This window comes from Carica papaya, chromosome 6 (assembly GCF_054855325.1).
Source record: "Carica papaya isolate Zhongbai chromosome 6, ASM5485532v1, whole genome shotgun sequence".
NCBI lineage: Eukaryota > Viridiplantae > Streptophyta > Magnoliopsida > Brassicales > Caricaceae > Carica > Carica papaya.
Window position 1 is genome coordinate 34,220,599 of NC_142314.1, and position 12,103 is coordinate 34,232,701.

Consider the following 12,103-nt stretch of genomic DNA (forward strand, 5'->3'; position numbering starts at 1 on the left):
CTATCACCCTTCCCCACCTTCCATTTAGTGCATTCAAGAAATTTTTTACTCTCCATGCTAATTTTCTTCCATAAACTCATGTCATGAGGTCTATACAAATCCCTTAGTTCCCCACCCAAACACCCCTTACCCCAACAAGCCTCCACAACCCTCTTCCACAATCTCCCGTCCTCTCTCGAATATCTCCACAACCACTTACCATGAAGAGCATTATTCATCTCAACAATCAACCTCAATCCAAGGCCCCCATCATGTTGTGACTTCTTCACATTACTCCATTTCACCAGATGAAATCTTCTATTGCCTTCCTCATCCCCACAGAGAAAATGACATTGAATATGTTCCAACTTCCTAACAATCTTGGCTGGAACCGTCATAACCGATAAATACTAGATAGGAAGATTGGACGATGTACTCTCAATCAAAGTTAACCTGCCACCTCTGGATAAAAAGTTCATCTTCCACCCTGCAGGTCTTTTCTCAAACATCTCAACCATGAGATCCCATGTTTCGTTTCTTTGTATCCAGAACCCAAAGGCATACCAAGATATTTTATCGAAAGCTAAGCCACCTCGCAACCAAAAACCTCCGCAAGCTCATTCTCATCCCTTCTGTCACAAATTCTAACCAATTCAGATTTATTGAGATTGATCTTTGGCCCAGAATCCGCCTGAAAACATAAAAGAACACAGCAGAGGTGGAGCATCATCCTTTCCTACAGTTGACAAAAAATGAGAGAATCATCTGCAAAAAACAAGTGAGATACCTCCATCCTCGAGTGACCTCTGCCAAACTCGTCCCCCTTGATCAGATGCAATGACCCAGCTCTTTCCAACAATCTGTTAAAAACTTCCATAACAATAATAAATAGAAGTGGAGAAAGAGGATCACCTTGGCGCAGACCTCTAGTTGCCTTCTATTCAAATTATACATCTTGGGTTTTTAAGGCAGTCTTCCATTCTTCACCAAGTCTAACCCAAACCTAATGTGGAGATCTATCTCCAATACCAACTAGAACCAATTAGCATATCAAACATATCTTCAAGCCTGGGAATAAAAACTTATACTTGATAGTCATCTCATTAATAGCTCTACTATCTTCACACATTCTTTAGGAACCATCTTTCGAAGAGGTTAAATGTAGGTACAGCCCAAGAACTTAGACTATGATGAACATTAGAACATGGTATGTAATTATTTCAAATACATTCATTGAATTGCTTGGTTCACTTATTATAACTCCAACCCGATATTTCCCTTTCCCTTTTTGTTAAAAGAAAAGATGTATTATTTGGCACCCTCGTATCAGTTTCTATCATCAGAAAAGAAAAATAGAATACTGAATCTATGTTTGCAACCACAGCTTCTGAGGAAGAAAAGAACAAAAAGTCTGACAGACTTTATAGTACATAAGTTTATAGCGTACAGAAAAACATCTACTGACCTAGAAGACGAGGAATTTGACCCTGGGTACTTTCGCTATCATCTATTGACTGTCCATAGTGCATTATTTGCTCTCCTGACTGAGCTGCAGAAGACTATCAGAAAAATAAGTTAAGAAAAGATCAACAAAGACAAAATTCACGAATTATAGATGGGACCATAACATAGTCCAAACACTTCGCAACTTGGCGAGTGCAAAATAACATAGTGCAAACACTTTGCAACTTGGCGAGTGCAAATACTTTGCGACTTGGTGATTATGTTTCATGTTTTAGGAAATTGTTGGTCAAGATAATGTTATCAATATAGAAGGCAAGATAGATGTTCCATCATGTATTATTTTTTTACTTCAGTTGTGTATGCTATATTTGATATTCTGAACTCTATCCATTAATCACCTCTTTCATATACTTTATCCCTAAGTCTCTTCATCTAAGTAAATTAATAATGAATAAAAAATAAAATTGAAAGGTCAAATTTACAGGTAAACCAAAAATCATCAAGAAATTATCATTAGAAATAAACATGTGTTGTTCTCTAATTTAAAAAGTGAAATATTTTCCCCAAAAGAGCTACATTACTTTTTCCTTTTTCCTTATGAAGTGCTGGCACCAATAACTTGGCAAGTACAGAAGGAAATTTCTTTAAACCTCTAGGAAAAGAAATAAAGAACAGAATTATGTACCTTGAGCATGACTAGGTTCGATCTTATGTCAAATACGAAATAAAAACCAAAATCATAGAACTCTTTGAACAGGTACATGAACATACCACCAGCTCCTGAAGCAGCATTCGAAGTATATTTTCTAATAATTGGTTTTCATCTTGGGCTAGTTTCGTTTGTCTCTGTCAAATGATATTCAATTCACCAAGTAAGATTTGACTGAACACCATGATTGCCAAAACCAGACATGGAAACCATGAAAATGCACACATACGCATTATGGTCACCGTGCATCATTGTGAAGATCATTTATGCTAATACAACTTTGGTAAATAAATTATATAAGAACTGTGACTGAATGATAAAGTGTTCATGCAGTTGGAAACCATGGATCTCTCCCTCCTCATTTTATTTTGATAACTAAACTAAAATGTATCCAGAAACACCAACAACTGAATGCACTAGTCAACTGGAAAAGCAGAGAAAGTTACCCTAGGACAACTTAAGAAATCTCAAAATTATAAAGAATTAGCAGATCATGAAAAGAAAAATGATCAAGGAGAACAAAACCATCAAGGCTGTACTTTAATTTGCACTAACTGCATTTTGGTTTCCTTTAATAACCTATATAATGTAAAAAACTCTTAAAATCAGGGGCCTGCATCGGGGCTGAAAATAAACCTCTTAAAATCAGAGCTTGGTAGAACTGGGAGTAATGGGCATGGCAGCGAATATGCCAAGGTTTTGGGGTGCAAGGCATTGGTGTTTCCTATGAAATATTTGGGGGTTCCTTTGGGGGCCAAATTCAAAGATAAGTGTACTTGGAAACCGGTTATTGAAACGTTTGAAAATAGACTTGCGAGTTGGAAAAGGAATTTCCTATCAAAGGGAGGCCGCTTAACTCTAATCAAAAGCACTATGTCCAACCTCCCTATTTACTACCTTTCGACACTCACCATCCCTAAAGAAATTGCAAGAAAATTGGAACCTATTCAATGTAGATTTCTATGGAGCGATGAAGATAGAAAAAGGAAATACCATTTGGTTAAGTGGGAGGAGGTTAAAAAACCAATTCATAGTGGTGGTTTGGGGAGAAGATCTCTAGTCAACATGAATTTGGCTCTTCAAGGAAAATGGTTATAGAAGTTTTCGAATGAAGATTACAAGCTATGGAGAAAAATTGTGCTTCTCCGCTGGGTTGATCTGAATGCAGTATGTGCTGGGGCCAGCTCTAGGGATCATGGACGAGGCTTGTGGAAGAATATAATGAAACAATGGCCGAGGTTCTACAGCTGTATTAAATGGAACCTGGGGGAAGGGAATAAAATTAGTTTCTGGTGTGACAAATGGGTTGGTGATGACAGTTTGCAGAATGGGTTTCCCAAAATTTTTGAAATTGCCCATTTGAAATCGATGTTGGTGGCTGATGCATACCGAACTTGCAATGATTGTGTCGTATGGTCTGTTAGAGTGAATAGGCACTTAAATGACTGGGAAATTCAAAAGTTTCAAGAACTTTTGGCGCTTTTGGAGAAGTAGAATGTGAAAGAGGGCTCAGATCAGGTCTCCTGGAAGTTAGAAAAAATGGGAAATTTTTCTGTCCATTCATACTACAAAATGCTGATTGGTGGGGATGGGGATAACAGTTGGGATTTCCCTTTTAAACAAGTTTAGAATTCTAAAGTCCCTCCTAGAGTGGCCTTTTTTGCGCGGGAAGCAAGCAGGGAAAGTATTCTCACTATGGACAAATTAAAAAGAAGGGAGCAGTTTATTATTTAATAGATGCTACCTTTGTATGTGTGCAGAGGAAACTTGCAATCACTTACTTTTATGGTGTCCCGTGGCTTATAGTGTGTGGTGTATAATTTATGGGCTGCTGAGGATTAATTGGGTTGTGGCTGGGAATGTTAGGGATGAAATTTGGGCTTGGGATGGGCTTAAGATCAATGTTCGTGTTTCTACTTTGGTTCTATTGACCGTTTTTTGAGTTATTTGAAAAGAAAGAAATGCTAGAGCATTTGATAGGAAAGAAGTAGGATTATATAAATTAAGATATAGATGGTTTAATTATTTTGGGACAAGCTTGTAAGGACATGATATGATGAATGAGGAGGATTTTGGGATTGTCATTGATATGCTTACTACTCTGTAATTCTTTTATAAATGGGTTGGTACCCTTGTTTGGTACCATGTTAATACACTAATACATTTTTGTTTCAAAAAAAATATATAATGTAAAAACAGAGGTACATTATAATCAAAATTGGCCGTGCTTCCTCTGTAATCATAAAGAAACAGGTTTTGGATTTTTGTTATTGCATGTTATAATGACATTTCTGTTAAAGAGGCATTTGGAGAAGGCGGGGGACGCAGGGAGTGGTATCTGGAGGTTGTGCGGAATCTCAATGTGAAATAAATGAATATGAATCTTAATTAAGCTCTTTGACATCGGTTTTGCTGAAAGAGGATTATGATCAACCGATATGAACCCTTAGTGCAACTGAGAAATTTACTGCTGGGACCTTTTACAGATATTTGGCCAAGAAAGAGACAATAAGGGCAATTTCAGTTTAGACAAATCTAGAAAGTGAATGCCCCTCCAAAGATAGCATTTTTTTCCTTGGGAAGCAGTTTGTGGGTGTATATTGGCCATCAATAAGTTCTTTATTTGATCGATAAGCTAATGAGAAGAGGAAAGATCATGGTTACCTGGTGTTGCTTATGTAAGAGAGTGAAGGAAACTAGCGACCAGATTCTGCTTCAATGTCCTATAGGATATAGTTTATGGTCTATGGCATATGGGATTCTAGAATACAGTTGGGTTATGACTAGTACTACAAAGGAGATATGGGCTTGGAAGGATATTACTAGTGGGAAAAACATTGGGGCCTTATTCCACTAGAAATTTTTTAGGTAGTGTGTAAAGAAAGAAGTAGGAGAATTTTTGATGAGGTGGAAGAGGGTATAGATAGAATTCAAGAGAGATGGTTCCAGATCTTGCTGTTTTGGTTATGGGTAAACTGTTGTACTCCATGGAGAATATAGGAGAGCTAATTGATACTCTAATTGATACGTAAAAATTTGTGTATATGGGTTAGCACTCCCTTGATGCTTATATTTAATGACACATTTTATACTTTTTATCTAAAAAAATCAAAATTGACCGTGTTGTTTGTTTCCACTATTTAACCATGCAATAAATCTTGTACTAGAACGATGATTATATCCAAAACTGTTGTCACGATTACAGTCCCTCAACTATGTAATGAATTACATCATATTGCTTTACAAAATTAATTACATTGCATTACATTATAAGATTATTAAATCCAAAAGAACATATTGTATGAACCTACTTGCCGTTATAGCATGATATTAGGTGACAGAATAAACAGTTAAAGTTTCATTTTTCTGATATATTTGGTTGAAACAAGGCCCCCAGTTGAAGGGGTATGTTAGCTTTTTATCAACCTAACAAAAAGAGAATTACTTAGAAGGAACCAATAAAACATTATGTACGAGGACTAGAGATCTCGGAAATGTCTAAGGGTTTGAAGGTGGACAATGATGAGTGAGTGGAAGAGGTGACTCACTTTTTTCTAGCTGATGATACTTTGCATTTCTGAGAACAAATGAAAGGTCTCTACTCAATATTAGATGCGTTATTTTGAGTTTACAAGCAGTATTTGGCCTCAATTTTAGTCGTCCTAAGTCAAAGTTGGTGAAACTAGGCAATGGGAGAGATGCTAGCAAATTGTCTAGTATCCTGGGATGTAAATGTATCGACTTACCAATTAAATATTTGGGTCTGCCACCAGGAGGCGAAATATAAGGAAATTTCAACATGGGATCCTGTGGTGGTGAGGTTCGAACAGAGCTTGGCTGGAAGGAAAACAATAGTCAACATCCCTATTTATTACATGTCTTTGATGACAATTCCTACTGTGAGGGACAAAAGATTGGAAATCATACAATGCAGATTCTTATGAGAGAGATTCTAAGGAGAAGAGAAAGTACTATCTTGTGGCTTAGAATGAGATCAAAAGGCCAATTCATAATGGAGGACTAGGACTGAGATCATTGGTGGAGGTTAATATGGCTATTCAAGAGAAGTGGCTTTGAACATTCATGAACGAGAATGATAATCTGTTGTGGAGGGTGATTAAAGTCGTTTGGCATGGTAGACAAAGGTTAGTTCAGTAGAGACTCATCTAAGCCCCATAGTAATGGGATGTGAAAGAAAATCTACATGGATAAAAGGAAGTTCTAGAATTGCATCAATTGGAGGGTGGCAAGGGGACAGTGTTGGCCTGTGGAATTGATGTATGGTTAGATGGTGGTGGCATGGGGACAGGTTCGGCGTGTGGAACTGATGCATGGTTAGATGATGGTGGCACGGGGACAGGTTCGGCCTGTGGAACTGACGCATGGTTAGATAGTGGTACACTGAGAGCCAATTCGCCTAGATCTATGTCGTCACTCAATACAAAGACGCCTTGATCCAAGAGTCTTTCCTTCACACTATGAGGAATGGTGAGTGGTTCGAGAGGTTACAAGGAACCTCGATAATTGGGAAGTCAAGGAGTATGAGGTACTATTTCTCACCCGCTCTAGAGTTAGACTTGATGGGACTAGGGATCACCCCACTTGGAGGCTCAATGCAAGAGGGATTTTCTCCATTAGATCCTTCTACAATTATTTGGCCAAGAGAAGGGTTATGAGCAATGACTTTCCTTTCAAGCAAACTTGTAAAGTTAATGCTTCCTTAGAATAGTATTTTTGCTTGGAAGGCAGCTAGAGGATGCATTTTAACACTGAACAAGCTGATTAGGAAGGATACGATTTTGGTGAATGATACTTTTCTATGCAAAAGGAATGCAGAATCATGCAACCACATGTTCCATGCTCAAACCTTATGAATATATCCAAAACATTGTTCAGAAAACAAGTTCCAGTGTTTCAGACCCATGCTTCCGCTAAAAGTAGAACTGTAAAAGGTAACATGTTTCTAAAGGGAAATTATTTCCCCAGTACACTTTCGAAAGATTAAGAACAAAAAGAAAACCCTAAAGGCCCAAACAGGATGTACAAGAACAAGAGCCAACCATACACAGATGGAAGCATATACTCCAAAATAAAAATAATAAGCAGAATTTTTAGTGAACAAAAAAAGAAGAGAGGAGTCAGACCTAGTTTATGATAACTAACAAGGTAACACAGGCACCAACTTTCACAGTACCAGACCAGAGAAGGCTTAATTCTGAAGAGGTGGTGAATCACAATTACCTGAGGTTTTATGACCTCTTGAACTGTCTGGAGAGCAAAACTTTCAATTGGCCCTGGCTGCAGTATAGCCTTCTTGAATATTTCCTGAGACACGAAGATAAAGAACAATATTTCCACATGCTAAAAAGGAGACTAATCTTCAAAAATAATATCCAAGTAGTTTAACATTATGTTTGAAACAAATTAATACCATCAAAAAGATATGACATTGTAAACTCACATGTTTGCTTTAGAATTATTCTAAACAATTGAAATTCACTTTTAAACAAATTTGGTTTTGAATTGCAAATTAATATTTCCAAACCTTGGGGTGATTGGGAGAGGGATGAGGGTAGGAGAGGGAAATATAAACGCCATGGGTCTAGTTTATTGAAGAAAATCAGCACCCACAGCAAGAACTTTTATGACTGCTTACGCTGGCAGCTTGGTAATGGGGCTGAAATAAAATTCTGGAAGGATGAGTGGGCTGGTGACTTTAAATTGAAAGATAAATTCCCAAGGATTTTGGCAATTGCTAGTGAGAGGGATATTCTTGTGGAGAAGGCGTTTGAGAAGGGAGAAGGGGGGGAGGGTGGTGTATTCAGGTCAGAAGAAGTTTAAAGGAGGATGAAGAGGCAGAATACTGTAATCTGCTTTGGTGGCTTGCTGTTTTGAAGGTGAGTAATGAGAATGACAAAAGAATCTGAAAACTGGACAAGAAAAAAGGATTTTCAGTGAAGTCCTACTATAATCTTATTGCCAAAAATGGTGAGGAGAATGCCAAGACAGCATCGTTTAATCAAATTTGGAGGTCAAAAACTCCGCCTAGAATTGCTTTTTTCATATAGGAAGCTGTCAAAGAAAAAATCTTGACCATTGATTCTATGAGAAAGAGAGGAATGATAATAACCAATAGGTGTTACATGAGCGAGGTTGAAGAAGAATCATGCAATCACTTGTTATTTCATTGTCCTATGGTCTACACAATTTGGGAGTGCTTGTATGGGATTATGGGAATGATGTGGGCCATGGCGGGTAGTGTTAGTAAAGAGTTGTGAGCGTGGGCTAGTTTATGTAATAAGAAAAAAGATTTATTCCTTATCCCACTTTCTATTATGTAGGTGGTTTGGAAGGATAGGAATACTAGGGGTTTTGAGGGTACTGAAACAGACATTATAAATATTAGGGATAAATGGTTCCATACTTTTGATTCTATTTTGATTGATCATGACATAACTGATTGGGAAGATTTTGGGGCTGTTATGGACCATCTGATCGACTGTTAATTTTGTATTTTTCAGGTGGTACTCCCTTGGTGCCTTTATACATAATAATACTACTTCTCTTTTATTTAAAAAAAAGAACAAACATAATCTACCAATTTAATAAAAGTTGGAAATTGAAGAGAATTTGCAAGGAAAAAACACTTGAAATTTCTTTTTACCATTTACTTAACTATGCCAAACCTCCTAACATGATAACTCCATTAAACTCTAGAAAACATTTTGAAAAGTTATGACTTACTTCAAATATAAAAATTACAAGTGAACGAATTCATTATTCAATTAGTCTATTCTTCCCAACAAAAGCCATAGTCAATCAGTCTTCATTTGATATTTCCCTTGCTTATTCTAGTTAAGAGTCATAAGAAAAGCATGTATCGCGTTCCACTGGTTCCAAAGTCGAAGAAGGAATAATATGGAGACATAGAACAGGGAACTTGTTTCAAAGTGGAAATATAACTAGAACCCCTGAACAGCATCCGCACTAAGAGAGAGAGAGGGAGAGAGAGAGAGAGAGAAACCAGCTGTTACCATTTAATCGGAGTAATCTCTTCAATGTTAGCGAACAACTGCAACTATCTGCACTTGTAATCAACAATTTAGTTAACAACTGAGAAAACTACCAAAGCCGCACCAATAGAGCCAGCTCTTCCGTTTTTTCTGCGTGAGAACAACGCGGCCAATTCTGTTTTCCAGAGAAACAAAGAGAAGAAAAAGAAATTGAGTCTACAGTATTTCATCTGCAATTAAAGCCTAATTGAGAATTAGAGACAGTTAAGGTAGAAAAAAGATTAAAGTAGAATTCGGTATCTGAAAGCCAGACCTGGAGAACCCCTCAATGAACACCTGACTGTGACGACGTCTGCAGCAATGGCAATGAACATCAGTTACTCTACTTCGTCGCCGGAGGAATACGTGCCGACAGGGTTAGCGACTGCCCTTCCAAAGCAATTGGGCGGAAACGACGGTGAGGAAAAGTCTCTCGCTGCGACTTCGGAATTGGGGCGTTCGGTTTCGAAATGACTGTTTTTAAGACACTCCGAAGCCGGACCTGCGGGGTGTACGTTTATTTCTTTGTTCTTATTATTATTATTATTATTATATATAATTGAAAACAAAAATAATGAAACTAAAGAATTTTACTAATTACTCATCAAAAATATTTTTTGTTAATTTACTCGTCAACTGAGTTTTAAACTTGCATTTTATTGGCTAAAATATGGTCTCCACACGATTTTAAGGGTTAGTATTCTAAATTAATTAAAATATTATATCCTTTAATGCATTTTCTTATTGCTTGAGTTCAAGATTTGTGAAGTTAACAAAAGAATTTAACTCAATCATTAACTTTTAAAAATATAAAAATTAATTTCTCGTTAATAAAAAATTCAACATAATAAAATATCAATAGACGTAAACGATGATATCATTTATTTTAATCTACATAAAGATCACGTAAATGATACATGACATCCACATGGGCCTATATAAAAAGCGCTACATATATACGGGTATTGCTTCTCTCATGCAATGTTGTTATAGCCCTCGTACGATTTTATTTACAAGGGCTCCCTTCTATCTTTTTCTTTCACACGAATCCGTTGGTATTTCCAACGAAATTGCAAGAAAGCTTCTATGAATAATACCAACAATGTGAATTTCAATGGTATTTTCATACAAGAAAAACTTAACGCTTTAGATAACCAGACTCAGCTTATAACCCTCCAATTTTCTTTTCCCCATCGTTTCCTCTCCAATCTTCTTTTCCTCATCTTTTCCTCTCCAATTCACTTTATCCTTGAACCCTCCTCGTATCAAAATTCATCATCCTATTTCTCTCATCCACCAACAACATTGTCCAATACGTCCTTTATAATTATTCTCTCTACAAAGGCAAAGTTCCATCTTATAAGGGCTCACGAAACCATCCATAATAGATCTTCATGGTCAATTTCTAAAGAACCCAACAACAAAAAGAGGAGCGATGAAGTGAATAGCATACGAGGACTGCGTCCTTGAGTAGGAGCAATTCATTAGAATCTTTGATGTAGCCACCCTTCATGTCCTAGTAAAAGACTGTTTCACCCTCAAGAGTTGTCTTCACGATATCTTCTCAACAATTCAAAACATAACTAGTATTTTTTTTATATGGGTTCACATGAATATCACGTGTTATCTATGTAGAGTTCACATAGATTAAAATACATACATCATCGCTTAAGTGTATCAATATTTGAAAATGTTAATTTTTTTATACTGGTAAAATAATGTTTTGCATATTTTTAAAAATTGCGAGTCGATTTAAACCCAAAAAATAAAAAATAAGAATGCAATTTAAAGATTTTAAATATTTAATATCTCTATCATCATTTTATACTCATAAGTAATAGACTTTAAAATTAAAACTCCTTAAATTTAACTATTCCACACCATAAGTAATTGAAGAAATAACAAAATTTTTATTACCTTATGATTTACTAAAATTTAACATAACGAAACCAATTTTTAGGATTTAATTGTAAAGTAACTAATAGGTTCACTAAAACAATAACTCGTGCTAAAAATTATAATATGTTATATTTAATCTTATAGTTTCCTTCTTTTAAATAATGCATTGTAATGTTACCAAAGTTTACCTTTATTTTTTTACCGTATCAAATCATTGTCACCCACTTTTTTAAAACTTTTTACTTATTATGAAGCAGAAGCAAATTATTAGCTTATCATAAATTTGTTTATTCTGTGTAATCATCGTATAAGCCAATAGAATATGGATTTGTGTTGTGGATTAATTTTAAACTATATAAATCATTTCTCATTTTTAATTAATTTTTTTAAATTTAATTACAAAAATTTTAATTTATTACTTAAAATAAATAAATTTTAAATAAATTAATAATAATTATAAAAGTAGTCTTCTACCTTTCCTAATCAACTTTTAATTTAATTATTAACTTTCAATTATACAAAACTAAATTATTATTTTTTGAAAAATCAATACATTAAACCCAAAACAAAAAAAACTCTTATACAATATCTCCTGTATGATTTACTAAAAAATTAAGACAGAGTCCTTGAAAGCTTCTATATTTCGGAATCATGGACACCAGGTAGCATTAAAATAGGAGATTTCCAAAAGAAATGTATTCTCCACATTTCCCATGATTGATAAGGTCCACACAACACATGAAACATATGCAAATAGTTATATCTCCTTCCCCACCACCCCCCCAATAATGGTCTCCTGATGAAAGTAACAGAAAAAGGAAAAGGAAAAGCACTTCCCCAGATCATTATACCCTTCTGTTTGCAGGATTTCGCCATGCGAAATGGGTTTGATAAATTCAAATCGTAAAAGATCCCTCTTACATACGACCCTATTTCCATTTGTATATGTAATGGACGGTGATAATTTTAGAGGAAACAAGCAAGAGATCTTTTATCGCTT

General features: G+C 35.7%; 1 protein-coding gene across 3 annotated transcripts in view; it reads right to left on the minus strand.

Moving 5' to 3' along the window:
• THO1 (nuclear matrix protein-like protein) overlaps nt 1–9,724 on the minus strand; it is a 33,085-nt gene extending 23,361 nt beyond the window's left edge. For 2 of the 3 annotated variants that reach the window (XM_088206367.1, XM_088206366.1), the window contains exons 1-5: nt 9,479–9,724; nt 9,187–9,340; nt 7,394–7,477; nt 2,215–2,289; nt 1,445–1,538 (exon numbers count right to left, since the gene is read on the minus strand). In XM_088206367.1, coding sequence (XP_088062493.1) covers nt 1,445–1,538; nt 2,215–2,289; nt 7,394–7,477; nt 9,187–9,189 — 256 coding nt within the window. In that variant the 5' untranslated portion in view covers nt 9,190–9,340; nt 9,479–9,724. The remainder of the gene's footprint in view (nt 1–1,444; nt 1,539–2,214; nt 2,290–7,393; nt 7,478–9,186; nt 9,341–9,478) is intronic. The other variant, XM_088206368.1, reaches the window with a different exon arrangement.
• Nucleotides 9,725–12,103: the final 2,379 nt, after the last annotated feature.